Consider the following 20,216-nt stretch of genomic DNA (forward strand, 5'->3'; position numbering starts at 1 on the left):
CTGGGAGAAGCAGCCTTAAATTAACCACACGTGCGCGCACGCACACACACGCATGCACACACAGCTTTTTTCAGATCTTTGATAAATGACACAATCAATATCCCAACAACTGATCACTAACCAGCCTAATTAGAGTATTCAGCTTGTAAAACAGAGCTGTCATGGAAGACCTCCATTAGTGTCCTGGCCAATAAAACAAATAATGGATTTTTAAACATATTCTGCTTGTACCAAGCTGGGATGCAGCAGGCGGGAAACAGTTTTGGGAAAGGCGAAGAAAGACTGGGTCATGGCCCATTTTGCTATAGTGTCCAGCCTCAAATGGAATTACAATTGAACCCAAAGCACATCCCATAAAATTAATTTCTGTTTAAAATGAATTGGATTCAATCAGGAGTTCATTATGTACTCTTCACAGGCATGTGTCAGAATTGTTTACATGTTTCATACATCTGGGCAATGTAGAAAATATACACTTTTATTTTTATTACATCAGTAATTCAGTTGTAGTATTTTTGCCAAAGTTCACTTTTTTAAAAACAGAAGAAGCTAGCAATGATAAGCTTTCCTTCTAGTGCTATTTGTTGGGGGGTTTTCATTCAGACTTTATCAAAACACCCAATACATATAAATGCATAATACTTGTTCTACATAAGATATAGACCAAGAAGAATAAGAGCAGTTGAGTCAATTTGCTTTCTTAAATTAAGAATAAACACCTGACAATACGTTTTCATCCTGTCTACAGTGGTAGCTCCATTGTATGTCTAACTGTGGTACAGACTACACATCTCTGGTCTGGCATGATTGGGACCTAAGTGGTCCTGAACAAGAAAATTTGCTGGATCAGGGGAGGTTTCCTGCCATGGGCCCCCCGAGCCTGCAGCAGGTACCCAGCTTTACCACACCAGACTCTCCCCAGTGCATTGCTCACCCAGCTGCTGACGATGACAACCAGATTCTGACCCCAGCCCTGGGCTGCACCCTGTGGGGCTGCTGGGGGATGCCAGCGCCTGCCCTGGGCTGCCCCTCCACAGGGCTGCTGAAGATTTTGCCCCTAGCCCCGGCTGACCCTTTTGCTCTGGCCCTCTGGTCCAGGAGCATCTGTGGTCCTGCTGGAACACAGATGTTGCCAGACCAGAGCGTGCTGGTTTTAGAAGGTGCAACCTGTAATTGGACTATACAGGGTCCATGTCTCCTACAGGAAAATACGTGAAATTATGCGACAATCTCAGAAAATACCCCAGGCAAAGAACACACTTGTTTGCCTCATCTCCCTCTCTGCTATGTCACACTGCCTTCATATGAGACAACCTTTGTGTAAAGCAACTTCCCAGTGCAGATACAGTATAAAAAGGTTTTTTAAAAATGCCAGTTAAAGTGGGCAGTAAATCACGTTTCAACATACTCAGTTAATTGGAATCTAGCATATAGAGTTAACTATTGACATTTTTAAGAGAAGACAACTTCCCTTCCCCTTAACAACCATTCTCTCTTATTTTTAAATATAAAACATATAAAATACTATTTTCAAAAATAAAAGCAAAGGTAAATTTTGCTTACAGGCTTATTTAAAAAAACAAAACAAGAAACAGTCTCACCCAGAGTATTGGGATGAGATTTTTAAAGGCTTTTTTTCTGTGTGTTCTTAATCATCTTTGCATATGTTTCTTATGAACAGGATATATATTGAAAATCCAGTAAAGTAGTTATTTTACACTGAAAGTTAAAATTTGCATGACTGGTGGATGAGAACCTCTGCAAAATGGCAGATAGCATATTTCTTTAAAAGAATAGTAAAGTCACACAGACAGCTCGCTCATCTCATTTCCTAGAGCTGAGTTCAAAAAAATTCAAGAACCAAACACACGTAACTTTTTTCAAAAAAGTGGCTTTCCTTATAGAAGCATTAATTCATGCATTTGAATCTGAGCCAGGATGTGCCATGTTTATTACAGACCTGTAATGTAAATTATTTAAAAAAGAACAGTTAATGCTACATGTTCGGTGAAATTATAACCCAATTGAAACCAATGAAATATTTTCCAATTGACTTCAATGAGGCCAAGATTTCATCCAGTAGCTTTCACACACAGATAGAAATAGGAAGATAATTTCCAAATGGTGGGTGCAGAATTGGCCTAGTAACTATTATTAACAGAAATATCCATATAATTCATCGCTTGCCACAAGAAAGTCTAATTCATGAATGAGTTTTCGGCATCACCTGCATTTGTCTATCCAGTCTCCTGAGAACCACCAACTGAATCATCCCACGAATATTCCCTTCCATAGACATGGAACGCCTTAGTGTCTCCATGGCTTCATGGTTGGATTTCCCCAGAAGAGACTCTCCATTTACTGCAATCAGCTGGTCATTTATTCGAAGGCGGCCATCCTACACGACAACCAAAACATTAAAGTAATATGAAGCAGGGGTAACATATACAGGAAAGGAGACAGTCGTTTTTCTTTCTTAGAAGCTATATACAATCTAGTTGCAAATATCACCAAGTCTATGTGAAAATCCATTTAGAGCAAGCTGGCCAATTCCCAATATTGGGAAGTAAAATCCATGAGACAATTACAATAACACAGGCCTCTCTCCTTGGGCACTGTACTTTGTGGTGGTCCTAACATGGAGAAAATGGAAATCTGGCCTCTGGGTTAGAATACATAAACCACAAAAATGAGCATCACAACAGATTTTTTTAAATTCTAAAAGCTTTTCATGTATTTTAACCTGCTGCCAATAATAAAACTGAAGTTGTGCCACCTAGAGTGGTTTGGTTTTTTTTTTAAATATCCATTCACTTTTATTGCCAGAGTTTGCCTACAGCTGTAAGAATAATAAACCTATGGACACTTATTTTCTGCCTTCTGTAGGTCTACCGCTGACTTTATTAATATCTGTGAATGATTTTTTTTTTCATTTTGGAATGCACCTGCTTAAGCAGTAAATAAAAATAAAGGGAATTCTTCCAGCAGTGAAGGTTTCCCTCAGGATGTGTCCACACCACAAAGCTATTTTGGAATAACGGCAGGTATTCTGAAATAAATTTGTGATCATCTACACAACGCAACCATTATTTGAAAATCATTTCAAAATAACGGACAGCTTATTTTGAGTTTGGTAAACCTCAGTGTACGAGCAATAGCGCTTATTCTGAAATAAACAGTTTGGAATAGGGGCTGTATGGACAGGGAGTAGGGACTATTTCAAAATAGGGGCCTCCAGTTTCGAAATAGGGGACTTTAGGCTACATCTATACAGAAGCATTATTTCAAAAGAGATGAGTGCTATTTCAATATGCATTTTGTGTGTAGACATGCTATTTCAAAATAAGCTATTCTGAAAGATCTCCTTTGGAATAGTTTATTGCAAAATAATGCTGCTGCGTACACACAGGGGTTATTCCAAAATAGGAGCCTCAATTTCAAAAAAGGGGGGCCTTGGGCTATGTCTACACAGCATTGTTATTTCAAAATAACAGAGATATTTCGACAAGCATTTTGCATGTTGATGCGCTATTTCAAAATAAGCTATCCTGAAAAATCTCTTCCAGAAAAGCTTATTTCGAAAAAAGGCTGCTGTGTAGACATAGCCTTAGAGTTCACTCAGTTCGCAACTATCAAGCGAGTGCATGAAATCTGCAAGAAGGAAGAGAAAGGGGTAGAGACTGAAGAAATCTAGGATGAATGCCGAGAAGGGTGAAAGAACAGAAGGAAAGGAACTATGATACAAAAACAAAAACACAAAACCCATAAGCTTGCTTAAAATTAATCTGGTTCTAACATGAGCTTATGTGCTGTTCAGAATTCTCTCATTAGAACGGCTTAAAAACCTCATGGCTGTGTGATCCAACATATACATACTTTTCTATTTTTATTTTGCTATCACTCTGACGTTCAATTAACTCATGTAGCATTCCTGCCAACTCTAACTAAATGATCTGGTGAGAGTGACGGCAGCCATGTCAAACCCAGGTTTTTTTAAGTATTATTTTTACTGGAACTTGGAATCAATCACTTCCCAGAGCAGTGTGCAATTAGTGCCACAGTACTTAAAAAAAGAGAGGAAAGGAAACCAAACAAGGAGAGAAAAGGAGGAAGAGTGACCTGGAAGATGAGAGAAATAATGAGAGTGAAGGGCAGAAGAAAATCCGGAGGATTAGGACCTTCCTAGAATGGGGTCAGGAAAGGAGCATAGAAAGCGGTCGTGCCATATGAGAGGAATATTGTAGAAAACATGCCCTTATTTGTCCTTTATGCCAGCATGCATTTTACATACAGCCAATAAATATGCTAACTCCACCCTTGTACCACATACAAAAGTGGTGCCTTCTGATACACGAAAGTGAAGGGAGAAAAAGAGTTAAACACTTTGGGACAAGGCATTTTATTACTACTGTGCCCTAATAAAACTCATTGAAGCAATGATTCCATTAATTTCTATGGGATCACAAAGAAAGAAATCTTCCTTTTTGTAATGATCTAAAGATTTTGCTTCTTGTGTTACAGGCTCATGTTCTTTACATACAACCCTTTTACTGTTCTGTGGCTATTTCTGTGCTTTGCTTAAAAATCTATCAAAGCTGCTTATACAAATACATACAGATACACAGGAGCTGTTCAAATGTTAGCCTACCAATTGGAATATAAGACAAAATGATTTAATTAACCAAGACACTCTAAGAAACTCCTGTGCCTTCCTGGTTTTGCTTTGCAAGTCTTTCGTGCAAGATTTAGCATTTCTGTAAATGCTGGCTATCTTTTAGAATGTCAGTTCTTAAAACCATTTTTGTCCTCTTTCAATGCAGTAGGCTTAAATGCAAAACTCATGACTCTTCTGACTGACTAAACAAAAGCAAAGTAGTCTTACTGCACGCTTTACAATAGACTCCATTTACCAAACCATCTCACCAAGGACAATAAAGAGTTGGAAGGCAGACGAATACTGTTTTTGCAGAAAATCAGGAAAATGTTTATTTAGCAGTGCCATTTTGTGATTTTGAAGAATGGAGAAAATGTCTGAACAATCCTCAAACTCAGATTTGCACATCATTGGTGGTAGTACAGGTTGAACTTCTCCAGTCCAGCATCCTTTGGACCTGACTGCTGAACAAGAGAATTGCTGAACCACGGCACGTCAATATTGTCTTGCACCATTACCAATATTTCTACTGTTTACTGGGCCTTAGAAGACATGTGGGGTAAATTACAGCTAAATAACAGCACAGAACACTGAGAGCCAGGACTGGTGATCGTAAAACTTTATGGGACCATGGGAAACTTGGCTACACCCACAATAATTGGACATTCAGGTAACTAAAATTATGTCAGACAACAGATTTTGCTGGATGAGAGAGTAGCAGACGAGACAGGTCCAGCCTGTACACTGTACTGCAAGATAATCTGTTTGTCTTAACACAGGCTACATATTTGTCCCACTGTATAGTATTTGTGCTTTTCCTTTTATCTTTAAAAGGTTTCTTTTGGTTAGGAAAACAACTTTTAGAGTCTGAACCAAGTACTATGTTCTCATTTTATCTTTGAACTTGCAAGTGGGCCACAGTCATTAAGAATGTAATTAATGGCTCCTTGCATATTAAATGTGACTTATGTGGGGAGTCAAAGCAAAAGGTAAATTTATGGCCACATCTACTTGCAGGCAGGTCAAGGGACACAACATCTTGACTGGAATACTGGCCGTGGCACATCACACTCTGGTTACTTCTTGCCTGGACCTCACTCTCTCTAAGTGAGCAGCCATTCTGCTCCCTGACCCATCTCCAACAATTAACTACTAATGTTTACATGATAAGTGTATCTAGAGGCTTCAAAGAGATTTCGACTCCCATTGTGCTGAGGTTGGTGCAAATATACAGGAAGAAACCATCTCTGCTCTGAAAAGCCTACAGTTGTAGTTCTACTGCATTTCAGCTACAGAAGAGGATGTGCAGTGGAGAAACAGGATTCGATCCCAAGTGCACTGCCAAGATGCTACAAGATGTGTGAAAACAATACAATTAAAGAATGAGGGGATGCATCTAAGGGCATTCATCCCACTGAGCACTACAGCATTGTGTCCACAGACAAAAAGTACTATATAACTGCAAATGTCACCTGGAGATACTGAAGCCAAAGAGCACATTCTCTGCAAAAATCACAGAAGGATTGGGTTACTAGGTATACTCATGCATTCATCTTGTACAGTTCTTCAAAGGCATTAGGATTTGTTTGTTGGTTTTTTTGGACACCAGATGCCTGAGTTAAATCATTCCACGATCACCAACATTTGTGAGGAAACTGGGTGAGTTGGGATTCTCTAAATCTACAGCACACTTTCTACTTTCCCTATAAAAGCTAGCCTAACATTCTCAATTTCCCCCTATATTTTTCACAATTTCTTTACTGGACTTCTTCTTCACTGCCTGCTAAAACAAATGACTGAAGTCACTGTGCTAAAATTTCAGAAGTCATTGAAAAACATTGGCCTATTTTCAGTCCTTCTGTTCAGACTGATAAGAGATAATATTAACCAACCAAAACTGTTTACATTTTGGATATAGCCTAATGCATTCTTCGTTTCATTCTGGAAATGAGACATTGGTGAAAGCAGTCTTTCAAACTTGGACATGTTAAAGATATTTGGACAGCATAAAAAGGCACTTTCCATGAATAAATATCCATTTCACAGCACAACATCGATTGCAATGTTGAGAAAAATTCACAGGTCTCCTGCTATGCGTGATCTGTAAAAGTTAAGAAACAATCTGATGATTTGAAGCTGACCTGCAAATCCTGTATTCATGTTCTTTTGAAGACAAATTGTGATTATGTGGAAGGAGGTTGTTTTTCAAAACTGTACCATCTAAAAATATAACAAAGACCAGATTCATCTTTATAGTCCAAAAAAAGTAAGATACTGTGAGATCATCCTCATGGCTAAAGGGTCATGAACTCTTTGAATCTGCAGTAGTCACTGTTTCACAAAAGAACTTTAATTCACTGAAAAAATCCCTCCTTCTACCCACCCCCCTCCACGCTATATAAAACCTGCATTATAGTTGTCTACTCAATCATCTGAAGTGGGTCTTACCCACAAAAGCTCATGACCTAATAAATTTCTTAGTCTCTATGATGCTACAGGACTGCTTATAATTTGAATAGCAATACATGTGTTTAAATCCAAGTATTGTTGGTTCTACATAATAGTAAAATAAACTGCAGGGGTAAATACTGAGAATGAGTGCAACTAAACCTTTGAATTTAAAATTCCCAGTATACGAGGCTTTTAATATAAATGTTATAAGCTTTAATTTAGTTTCTCTCTCTTGCTTGCTGCAAGAAATTTTAGAGTTGTTCACACGTGGGCTACTTCTGTGCTGTGCAAGACAGCCAACTATGGGAATATAGAGAATTGGAAGCCCAGAAAGCATAGCTTTATTTACATAACAAAATTCAGGTTGGTGTGGTGATTTGACTGTACCATGCCAAGTTACTCCAAAAGACGACTTGTTATCTGTACCAGAAGAAGGCTGTCTTTCTAGTACTAGAAAGTTCACATAATTCTTTAAACAGGAGAGATGAACTGTTCCCCTGGAAGTCTGAGAATAGCTTTGAGTTGTATGTTCAGGAACAGACAGACAGAGTAACTCCCTTGGCTTTATAGGAAAACCTGGCACCTAAACCTGGCATCCCTGTTTTTACAAAAGCTACATTCCTTATATTAATGACTATGAGTTCTGGGACCCTTTACGTTATCTTCCCACATCTGCTTTGTCAAACTCCTGTCATTCCATTACAAGCAACTGTGGAAAATAAGCAATCACTTTTTGCCATGACCCGTTCTTCTGTTGTACTTTGCTCCTCCTTGTGAAAGGACATTTTGTATCTGGCCTGGTTTTAAGGGCTGTACTGGCTCTAACATAAGAGCTTTTGAAGTGGAATGTTTGTTAACGAGCCATTTGGCCTAGTGAAATGTAAAGTAGGATTATGCACAATAGTTAATAGCACAAGCACACGTAAATCCGGTGAGAGAAAGGACGGCCCAGTTATTAGCCTAGGAATTGGGAGACCTGGATTCAGTTACACACTTCCTTTGTGACCTTGACCAAGTTATTGTGTCTTCTGTATCACATGAGGATAATCACACTGTAGTCACACTGCAATATCATAGATTCAAATCTGTGAAAATAACATGGATTTTAACATACAATTTACTACTACCTCATAGATCCATTTCTGATAGATCTATCTATCCCAAAATTATTGCACAAGCAAATATATATAGGTGGGAAAACTGATAAACAAACAGTGATCACAGAATTAAAGACATTACATATATATCTGCTCCCTTACATTCTTTATAATTTCACCTTCTGCCAAGGAAAATGCACCATGATAAACAGGTGCAATGGAAAGAGTTGAGGGGGGATAAATTGGAGAATTGACAGGCATGTTAATTGCAAGTATCTGCTGTATATGTTTCTAACTATCCATGAATTATCAATAATGCAGGAAACAAAGTTTAAAACCCTCACACAATTCTAGAACTGGAGAACTGGGAAAAATACTCATCCATTGCTGGTAAAAGGTGGGGGAGGAAAGAGGGTAGGTCATATGGGTAAATTCTGACACTCGGCAACTCAGCAAAAGGGGAAAACACAGTGAAACAAACTTTGTTGGTTAATCAATTTTCACAGAGACAACCTGTGAAGGACCTCCTCCCATATTGTATAGAAAAAGGGAGATGAATATAAATACGCATAATTCAGAAATGTTTCAAACAAAAGGTGGATTGTGACCTATCATTTTTAATGGTAGAACCTACTGGATCTGCAAAACCTATTTTTGTGCATGTATCATTTTTGTAGATGAAGTTATAAGTAGTATCTTCATATTTGTATTATAAATGTTTGTCCTTGTGAAGACATCAATAGGCGGCGTGGCTACTCTATTGTGAGCATATGGCTTCTGAGGGGATAGCCGTACTTAGTGGGTATCACCAGTTACCAGAGGAACTTGTCCATGACCATGCAATCCAGCTGATAAGCCATGGCTGGTTGCCTAAAAAGGACTTGGACAGGTCACCTGCTCATGTGAGTCTCCACCTTGAAGTATACTGTTACACAAAGAGAATAATGGAATTCTCTCCACAGGGGAAAGGAATAAAAGGACCCCGGGATTCCTACATCTTTTGTCCTCCTGCTTGTCTTTTGCCTTCATCTGCCTTGGAAAAACAGAGCACTTTACTGGAGACCCAGGTCAGGATAAGATCATTTCTAACCTTAAGATTTCACCTAATATAAAGACAAGTGTTTAGGGTGAGAACTCATGTAACTAGATTTTTAGGCGGAATCAAATGAGCTGTTTTTCCTTCTCTTTTATTTGATTTACTAATTAATTTTAATCTGTTAGTCCCTATCTGTAACTACTTAAATCCTACTGTTTTGCTTAATAAAAACTCTTTTGTTTATAATTAAACCAGTGTAAATTGTTATTACCTGGGGAGAGCTACCACAGTGAATATCTCCCTTTCTTTGGTAAAGGGGGATTATCTAATGAGCCCTCCCTGTACATATCTTTTGCACACAGAGAATTAAATTTATCTGGGGTTTTGATCCCTTCTGGGGGTGGATTCCCTGGCTGCTGTGCCCTAGAACTGCATCCAGCCAGAGCTGAAGTAAATCAGCGTCTGCATTACTATGCAGGGGTTGGTTACTCCAACTCTGTGCCTTGGCTCACGGAGACAATATGATCTGGCTCAGCAAGACAGAGAGGTGGGGAGCCCCAGAGAACAAGAACGTAGGTGTCAGCAAGAAACATCTCACGGGGTCTTCTGTAACCACACCCCATCAAACAACCCTTCTTTTTCAGAAAGGTAAACAAAGGCAACTAAGTATTAAATATTCATATTAAGGCTAACACCTTGATTGATGCCAGCTGTTATTTAACATGATCTGCAAGTATGTGGCTGTGTAGTTTTTAATGCTGTCAATGTTCTTACTCAGCAGGCAAGGAGAGAAATTTACACAAACTGAACTGAAGGTGTTTCTACAGAAAACAGAATTAATAGGATCTGCTGGGATAATACTGAAGAAAATATTATATTATGTATCTCAAACAGCTACAGGTACTACATGACCATATGATTAAGACTTTTTTTAAATTTTACTAAAAATATCTCTCAAATTTTGATATAAATGCTACAATTTGCTAAACACTTGCAAGTTATTCAAACACTTTAAAAAATGAGCAAGAGTTCTTACTTCCACGAGATAGATGAACAAGTCATAATGTTGTGATTTTTTTAGTCTGTGTTCAGCCAAGACATCAGATCTATGCAACTGTTGTTAACCTTAGCTAAGCCACATTTAGTTCATATTATTAACAATATTTTGATTGGCAAGTAAAAAGAATACAACAAACTAGGTTTCCATTGACAGTTCAGACTGAATACATTATTCTTTACCTCACAGGCTTGTTGAATATTTATTCTTGTAAACATTAAATAAGTTGGTAATTTCACTGTCCTTACACTGCATTATAGCTTCATCACACTTGGAACTCTGGAAAGACTAAAAGCAGCTATGAGCAATATGCTATTACGGGAATGCACTAATGCAGAGGTGCCCAAATTCTTCTATTGTGCCTCTACCTTGACAGTAATGGATTCCTCTATATTACTGCACAACTGGCTAGGCAGAAGAGCTTGGGCTGAAGGTAGAGCTGGCCTGGGAAAAGGGCTTGTCCTTTCTCTCTTCCTTCCTTCGCATTCTACAAAGGTACACATCCCCCACAAATCACACACCCCAATGTACAAAAATCTACATGCAGAAGAGGCCCACTGCAGTGCACCCTTCCCCACCCCAATGCTACAGTGTACCTCATGACATCTCCCAGAAATGAGTTCTCCTCCTTCCATTCACATAATAAAACTCCTGCCATTAGAACAAAGCCACCGTCATACCAAAGAATTCCACAGCCCCGAAATACTGGTCACATAAAGTTAAAGTTGCTCAAATACATTTCCTATCAGTTTAAATTAAAAATCAAGGAAATTCCACTTAAGCAACATTAATACCCACACCCACCTCAACAAAATCAGAGATCCCCCTCAACTTAAGAAAAAGGGATGGCTTTTCCAAAAGCCTTCTGCGGTGAAGGAGATGTAAATCCCCTTCACTTAGGCACTCCTGGAAATTCTATTCTAAGTCCATTCCATTCCAAAATACATTGGCCAGCAAGGGTAATTTTAAATATGAGGTATATATTGGTGCGTGTACTACAGCCACACACACACACGCACTCTAATGTACATAGGCTATTATGTGATGTGCTGGCATGAACACAATTTACAAGAGGACACCAGGAATTCTCTGCAAGTGGGAAGACAAGAATTCCCTCACTAAAAAGTGGAAGAATGATCAAGCCAGAAGCACAGCTGAGCACATGAACATCCAAGTGCTGCCACAGACAAGCACTAACACAATTTTTGCATACCTTAAAAGCTGCACCTCCATGGATAATAGATTTGATGAAAATCCCAAGGTCAGTCCCAGTCTCCCGAGATTTGTTGCCTTTCAAGCTGACACCAAGACCAGCAGAGCCTGAATCGTTCAGCGGTATCTCAAAAGTCAGCTGTTCTGTAGTTTCCAGTGAAAGAATACAGCAGTTGGGCTCTCCTTTCTGTTGGAGAAACAGAAACATGGAAACTTTGGTCGAAAAAAGAGAATATTACACGCACACTACAATGTTGGTTTCCAACATCCAATTATTCGGACAGGTTCATGCAACTAAAAATAGATTTGCACACTAGCTCCTTTATCTGGGTAACAGCTGTTGGGTACCACAAACTAAAAAACAGCACGGCAATTGGCTATGATTTGGTCACATGACCTAACACATTATGAAAATATTTATAAACGTGATTATATGGAAAATGAAAATGGAAACATATGGTACTATAAGTATATAAGTTTGATGCCACAGCATATTACAGGCAAGGACCCTGCATTTCAAACAGCTAGATGAAAAATGTACCCATATAAATTCCCACTGCCTTTTTATATAATGATTACTGATTTTAATAAAAGAACTTTATTAGAAGTAGTTAAATTACACACCGCTCTAAGTTAAATCCTTAACTATTACTGTACCCTGATTGGACGAGTGGGTTCATGGTTTGCAGGCTGGATAAATATCAATGATTTAAACAATTTTAAAACATCAGAATTTTTATTTAAAATCACATTTTTTAATTTTTTTAGATCAATGAATAAAAAATTTCTCATTTAAAAGTAAAAAGTTACATCTAATCACAAACATGCCATACCCACGCTTACAGTCTTATAAAAATAACTTAATGGCTATAGTTTGTCCAGCCTACCAACTCTTACTTTTGAAAGGTCGGGGCTTTCAACTTCTGTCTCTCAGCAAACTAAAAGGTAACATAAAAGGCATATGCTGGATAGGACTGTTTTTGTGCAGTGCTTATGTTGTGATTGATCTTGGCCAAACACAGAAGAGGGAGTTAGTTCAGATGCTGTCTTAAAGACAGGGAGAGAATATATAGGGAAGGACAGAGGCAGCATAGAAAGGAACAGTGGAGTGGACTGGAACACACATACAACTTCCTATATTCCCCCATACTTTTGCCACAGAAAAACCTTTTTTGTTTCTGAAGAGATCCTAACTTGAAATAAATGTGTGGAAGAAATTCATTCCCTGGGTAAAAAGGGAAAATATGTCAAGTGTAAGCAGTGCTGAAAGACAATGCAGGGCCCAGCTGCAAGGATGAAACAACATAAGGAAAATGGCTTATTGGGAGAAAATGATCTGGCTGAAGATGTGGATATGGCTCAGTTAATCAACTGGTTAGTAACTTAAATAATTCACTTTGAAATTCATCAGTCTCTGTGAAAGACTTTCTCTGTGCCTTTCAGCATTAGTGTGATTTGACAAGCTGTTTGCTAAGTTGGATGTAGCTAGAAAAAAATATTTAACTTAGCCAATCCCTGTGGTTTGCTTAATTAGTTAACTAGGTTTAGAATCTATTGCTCAAGGATACAATACAGAAAGCAGCAGCAAAGAGAAATCTAAACCTGCCAGTTGCCAGAGTGTTAATTTATTTTATACATAATGCATGCCGCTTATTTTGGAACATCATGGTCACAGCCCATAATGGTGATGCCATAACTCTATTCCCTATTTTACTTCAGCATAACAGCTTTTCCAAGGGAACCCCATTCTGTATTTGTTTTCTCAAAGATACAGACGTGCCAGTGAGTTCAGTGGGGCTTACTCCAAAATTAAGGGCACTCAAAGCAGAATCTGTTTTTTGGTAGCTACTTTATTCAATTAATTTTGGTGATTTAATTTAATCACCTTAATTTAAATCAATCCACTCTGTTGCTCTGGCCATCTTTTGAAGTGGAACTAAAAATGAACAAAAAGTATATGTACAAAAATACCATTTTCATCAGCACAACTTGAAGTTGACAGTTTTCAAAGGTGATGGGCTGAAGTTTTCTGTTATTACAGAGAAGGGGGCCCACACAGGAAGTGGGAGAAGAACCTTTCCCATCACTGTTCTGCCAATGTTTCTCAAATGTGGAGGTACAGTAGAACTGACCCAGCCAATCACACACTGCATTTGGAGTCAAAAGCACACAATCAGGGCAACAACAGAGACCCCTCAGCCCCAAAAGCAGTGACTTAAGTCAAGTTACTTAACCATATGGGCAGCATCTTTGCCTCCCCTCTAGCAGAAATTCATTAGGCTGGATCTTACTGATTAATGAATTATAGTTATGAAATATAACACCACAATGGGGCTGCTAGGCATATACTGCTAAGGTAGGTAAATCACACAATGTGGCTCACAAGAGGGAATCCTTCATCCAAGGAGAATCTGGGCAAGCCATAAGAAATCTTAGACATGAAATGAACTGCAGCACAAACCTGACAAGCCCAAGATCAGTCTGAGGGAACATGAGTTTTAGCATAAATCGCTGGATATTATGATATTAGGGGCTAAATAAACACCCATTAAGAGATCTTCCATTCGTGCCATTTGGAACAGGGAATGGCACAAAATTTTGGACTTTTCATGGCCCCAAACAGCTCTTTAAAGTACAAACATATGCTTTATAGCACTGTTTCTATGTACAAGTGACTTGAGTTTTAAACTAGACTCCTATATAAGTAAGCTGCTAAAAACATGTAAAAAGATAACCAAATTCTTTGAGTTTCAAATAACTTTATTTAGTTTATTTAGCAAAGGTACTCTGTATATTAGTGCTTTCCACTAATCCACTGAGATATCATCTGAATGCCTTGGCAATGTTATCTGTATTGAACGAGACCTTAGAATGTGTTCAATGAGACATAAATACTACTTTTTTTCTAGACAAGGTTTCTTTTAGATCTCCTTCAATACCCAATTTGGAATTCTTATCATTTCACTGCACCTCTCAAAGAATCACGTAATTTTATTATAAGAACCCCCCAGTAAATTAAAAGTTCAATTTAAACAACAGCTGTTTGTACCTATTACTTAGTGAACCCTCTAGACAATCTCCCCACCCCCACATACCTTTCACAACTGTTCTTCATCCATTAAAGCTAATATCATTTAAAAAAACTGCCCCTTCTTGAGTACAGATTTATGTTCTGCTTTACCCGAAGATCTAGCTAATGTATGCTGACAACCTGGCCCTTTTGGTTACAGCAAGGAGGAACTGGCAAACATGATATCAGAGGGAGCATCTGTGTTTGAAGGTAAATGCAAAGAAAAACAAATCATGCAAGTAACAAAAGTAGAGAAAAATGTTGATTGGAGTTTCAGGAGAGAAGCTGAATCAGAAGAATTTTATATTAGGAAGTACACTAAGTGCCATCCATGGGAAATCTGGACAATCGAAAAGAAGAGCCAAATGTGCATGGGCAGCAGGAAGAAAGATGGCAGGAGTACTGTAGGACCAAAAAATAAACTGAAAGGAACCATGGGCATGTGTATGCTTGTCCCTGCCTGCTCTATGGTTTAGAAAGGATGGGTCTACGGAGAGGGAAGAAATGAATATGCAGGGCATAGCAAATAGTACCCTAAGGACAATGGCACGCAAGCACAGCTTACAATGCACATGGAAGAACTCAGGAGGAAGATGACCTTGGATATCTTAGGGCATGTCTACACTGAAATTAAAAACCCACAGCTGGCCCATACCACCTGGATTGGGCTATAGGGCATTAAAATTGCATTTGGGCTTGGTCTGGAGCATACGCTCTGAGATTTCGTGAGGAATGACAAATGTCTATACCACAAATCAAACACCTCATTAACCTAAGTTTCATGAGTCCAAGTCAGTGGACCCAGGCCAGCCAGACATGTCTAACCTCCCTTTACTGATCAAGAAGCTGGGGAGCAAAGGTTTGAGATGGGCTGCACATGTAATAAAGAACAGATGGGAGGGAGAAGAGAGCAAAAAAAGACATGTATGACCAAGCATATGATGGAAAGACTCTATTAAGGACATCTGAAGAGATCCTGAAACATAAGCCCCAGTATCACAGGCCTGGTCTGAAGCCTGAGGCCTAGGGAAAAGTAGTCAAGATTTTAACATAAAGCAAAACTGAGCTGTGAGCAACAGGCAGGCCCTACTCACAGAACTTGGCAAGAACAGGGATGATATTGCAGAAATACACATACCTAAGAGGTACTAAGCACAACTCACATAAATCCATTCAAGGTTAGTACTAGAAATCTCCAGTACCAACACACTCCCCAGAGATAACATGCACTCACTGAGCCATGCTAAGGATAGATTCAGGATGATATCTTCATGATAGGGATGTTATGATCACACCAGAAGGTAACTGGTAGCACCCATGTATGTTAAAAGGTGGCACCCTGATATGTCAGGAGTGATACGTAACATGTTTGTACCTGTGCACAAAGATGTATCTCAGAGAGGCTGTCTTTGTTTGGCCTTGTGGGCAACAGGAAGTCCCAGCACTGATTGAGTAGGTCCATTCCAATGGGCATACAAATTCTAGCATAACTGTACACATCTGATCAAGGAACTTCATTGACTATAAAACTGGCCAGGTGCCTTCTCACCTTATCTGATTTTGTAGTCACTGGAGGTTCTCTCGGAGTCTGCTGTGCTGGATACATACACAGAGCAAGGGAAGCAGTCAGAGGGAGGGAGCGTGCACACACGCGCACGCATACACACACACACGAATAACTATCGATATTTGATAGAGCAAGCTACTTCTCAGGACACCACATCAATGGCATCAGATGACAAAGAGAAAAAGGAATGGAACTTCCAAGACCAATGAAACCATTCCATTGACTGGAAACAGTGGCAAAGAACTCTGGACACCTCTAATGCAATGTAAATGGGACAAAGGAGGAAAAAAAATTAAGTGACATTTACTCTAAGATCCAGCTAAATATGACTTAAAATCAAACTATGCCTGGTTTGTTTTAACTGTAATGTCACACACTAGGTAGCCATGAAATAAAATTGGATGAAATCCTGTTGACAATCACTCTTCTGAGGATAGCTAATAGGAAAGCTGCATCATATGTAAAGTCAGTTCCACAGCTGAGAATGAAACTAGGCCAGCCCTGTCCTTATCTCTTCACTTAAGACATACCATTCCTTACCTTCTCCATGGAGTCTAGCTGCAAACGCTTGGATGCTCAGCCCAGCAAGTAGCAATGACTTTATCACAAACACATATAGCAGTGAAAAACCTACTGAACATTTCTGGCAGAGGAAGAAATACATTTTCTAAAAGTCTGGTTTCCCCTCATATACCAGTAGTTTAAAATCTCATCCTTATACTCCTTCTGTTCTTCATAATAGATGCCCTTTTTCTGGTGATCACAACAGCTGCAACATTCCTAAATGAAAAGGAATCTCTCCAGAAAATTGTGTTTTTTTGGGAAACCAGTCTAGAGTGAATATTCATTCCTACAAATAAGTTTGAGAAATTAATTTCCTAAGCCTAATTTCTCCTTATGTTGCTAAAACACTATACCGATGTATCAATATTTTGTATTTTATAGCAGAGCAGTAATCCTTAATTGAAAGGCATATGGTCTGGTAAAGCAACTCCACTCTGATACACTAAATCTTCAATTCTATTAGACATATCTTTGCTCTGCTATTTACTACAAAATAATACCATCCTACAATCCTACTTCACTTGAGGATGTGAATGAAATGAGGCGAAACACCAGTAAGTTTCTTTTTGAGAAAGAGCACAGTGACTGTCCAAAATGATACAAACTTGAATTTCAGATGGATTGCTTTAGAGTTTCTCTCAATGCACCCAGTATTTTAAAATTTCTCCAGCCTGTAATTAAGGTGAAGTTTCCTTCACAATTTTATATTATATTACATATAAAGTGTTGTGGAGTGTTTAAGCTGTATTCGACTACAGAGCCAAGTGAGCAATTCCGTGGCATGGTGTGTGATGACCCTGCGCTTAACTGCACATCCTCTTCCGCCTCAATATGCTCAAGGACGCCTTTTCAGTCTTAGGTTCTCATCTCCTCTCAATGAGAAAGGACCTGCCTCTCTCCCTCCAGACCTGGGATTTAGGAGCAATTCCCTGGGACTGTCCCAGTAGGTCTGGCATCAGTCCAGCATTTGCAATTTGCTCTCTTGAACAGTAAAATGGTTACCACTGTCTACCCAACTTTCACAAAACACAGTCCATATATTTTAAAACAAAAGTATTACAAAGATAAAAAAGTCTATATGCACACTAAGCCTGTCAAGCTTCACCCATCCTACACATAGACACAACCAGTCTCCAAATTACCAATGACTTCATCCTAGCAGAGAATGAATGAAGGTTGTGGAATACACATGAACATCTTGAAGACCAAAAGTTATGGTACGGTAAAATTCGATTTCTGGTGACTGAAGCAGTAACTCCTGTCCTGGAGGCGGTACTTAGTGCTTACTAAAACAATGACTGTAGGGCAACTGTGCCAAAGCAGGTGTTGGATATGGTGTCCTTTGCCATGGAGTAATGCTGAGTAAAGGTGTGAGCTGAAGGCTGGATATATGGTGTATAAAACTTTGAGACTGGGATAACTCAGATGCAGTGTAAGTCCTGATGAAATAGGTCCTCAGCTACTGAGGGTCTATATTAGCATACAGTCCAAACCCATTTCAGAAGTATTTGGGTGAAGACTGGTTGATCCTTCATTCTGTGGGGGAACACAATAAACAGTATGGCAGAATTCCTCAACAGTCTCACTCCATTCAAATATTTTCCAGATCTGAAAGAGTGAGTCTGTCCCATGAAAACTCATCACCTTTTATTTTGTTAGTCTTTGAAGTGCTACAGGACTGCTTTTTTGTTCCATTCACAGACCAGTGACAGGCCTGATAACATCGGAGGTACGAAGTGTGGCCATCCCATCTCAGAGTCATGTGCGATTTGGCAGAAAAAAAATGGTAGGCTGATCAACTGAATAGAGGTGAGACTGGACTCTGCTAATCTTGATTGTGAGGTCAAAAGCACTGAAAAGATCCAGGACTGCATGGACCACTATTTCCAGCATTCACTAGTCTGAGCTCACCCAGTTCTAGACCTCCAGAAAAGAAAATAAAAAGAGTTCCAAACTGTAGGCATAAGGACATAAGCAACTGAAAACAGGGGTGTACCACAGAAAATGAGAGGCATCCTTAATGCATTTATCACTGCCTCTTTGGCTACAAATTCATCAATTTTAAACTTCTGAGCTGTGTACGCAAAAAATTGGAAATTGCCTTAGTATCTCTAATAAGATCTTATTACAGCATCCTTTCCCAAAGTTTTCCAGTGAGAGTGGACAGGCACTGGTATTCATATACTGATTGTGATGACAGCTGGTATTACTTGGCAACTACAGGATTTGAAATAAGTGAAAACAGTAATTTTCCAAAAATTAAACACTTTCTGTAATCAAATCTACCTTAAGTCTTATTGCAGACCTCTGAAATATATCAATATGTAATGGATATAGCCAATTTGTAGCCATTTTTAAATTTGTTTGATATGACTGAACAACAATCAATAGTCTTAAAATGTAAATGACTTCGCTGTTATATCAATAAAGCCAGAGCTCTTGTATGGGAAGTTTTGCTCCCCAAACTGGGATTGATGACTGGAGTTTAGTAACATAACAAAACAAAACAAAAAATCATCCCAAAGTCCTCTGTCCTGTAAATTCTTGTTCATTAGTCAGAACACAGAAAAAAATTAAAGAAGGACTACACTTCAAAACCAGAGAAGAGGACTGTGTTAAGTTGTTAGACATAATAGAAGAAAAACTTACAACTACAGAAGACCAGTGGTCTATGCAGTAGATGGAAAATCTTGATTTTGGAGTGTCAGAAGCCTTAAGTAGCAGTGTACTCAAAGAAGTGTTGCCACTGTTTTTTACTTAGCTTTAACAAGTGCATGTTGGTTACAAGTCTCCTGACTTGCTAATTAAAAAGTTACATGTAATCCTTCAAATGGTATAATATCTACTTATGTATTCCAAATACACTTCTGCACCTATAGGCACCTCATCAGATGCCACTGATGTGGTCCCCTGACAGAAGTTCTGGTCCATCAAATGTTGATAACTATTCAGCTGTGTGTGTGAACCCCCTCTGTGTGCTGCCCTGGGCCTGTGCAGATAGCTGTCGCAGCAAACCCCAAGAGCAACTTGAATGACCACAAAATCAGATAGGGGATGAAATCACACGGCCAGGGTTATTGCCAAACAAAGCATATTAACAGCATCCCCGCTCAATGGTTATAGGTATCCTGAGAAAGTGTACCTGCTGACAATGAAGACCAGTCAGAGGAGGGACCTTTCACTGCCTGTTACTCTGAACAAAGACAGCCTCCTGTATACATATGTATACACAGGTACAAATAAGTTATATGTTACTCCTAATGTATTCTGATCTTGTAGTTGCTGGTTTAATCAAAACAAACTATCCATCATGCTGGCTTACTGACCTTATCCTTAGGATGGATCATTTTGTTCCTGTTATCTATGGGGAGTATGCTAGTGTAGGGGTGGTCTGGTATCCTGGAATGTGTTTACATGACTTGTGCCTATTTCCAGTACCTCTTAGGTATGTGTATTTCTGCAATATCAGTTCTCTTCTTGACAGATTCTGTGATCAGGGCTTGCCTCT

At 39.0% G+C, this 20,216-nt stretch overlaps 1 protein-coding gene across 4 annotated transcripts in view; it reads right to left on the reverse strand.

Annotated features, from left to right (window-relative positions):
• The window catches only part of PARD3B (par-3 family cell polarity regulator beta), a 614,980-nt gene that overhangs the window by 297,911 nt on the left and 296,853 nt on the right, over positions 1-20,216 (reverse strand). For all 4 annotated transcript variants that reach the window (XR_012646411.1, XM_075001347.1, XM_075001346.1 and 1 more), the window contains exons 11-12: positions 11,509-11,694; positions 2,228-2,398 (exon numbers count right to left, since the gene is read on the reverse strand). Coding sequence is in view for 3 of the 4 variants with exons in the window: in XM_075001347.1 (XP_074857448.1) it covers positions 2,228-2,398; positions 11,509-11,694 (357 nt within the window). In the remaining variant the exon portion in view is untranslated. The remainder of the gene's footprint in view (positions 1-2,227; positions 2,399-11,508; positions 11,695-20,216) is intronic.

This window comes from Carettochelys insculpta, chromosome 8 (genome assembly GCF_033958435.1).
Source record: "Carettochelys insculpta isolate YL-2023 chromosome 8, ASM3395843v1, whole genome shotgun sequence".
Taxonomy (NCBI): domain Eukaryota; kingdom Metazoa; phylum Chordata; order Testudines; family Carettochelyidae; genus Carettochelys; species Carettochelys insculpta.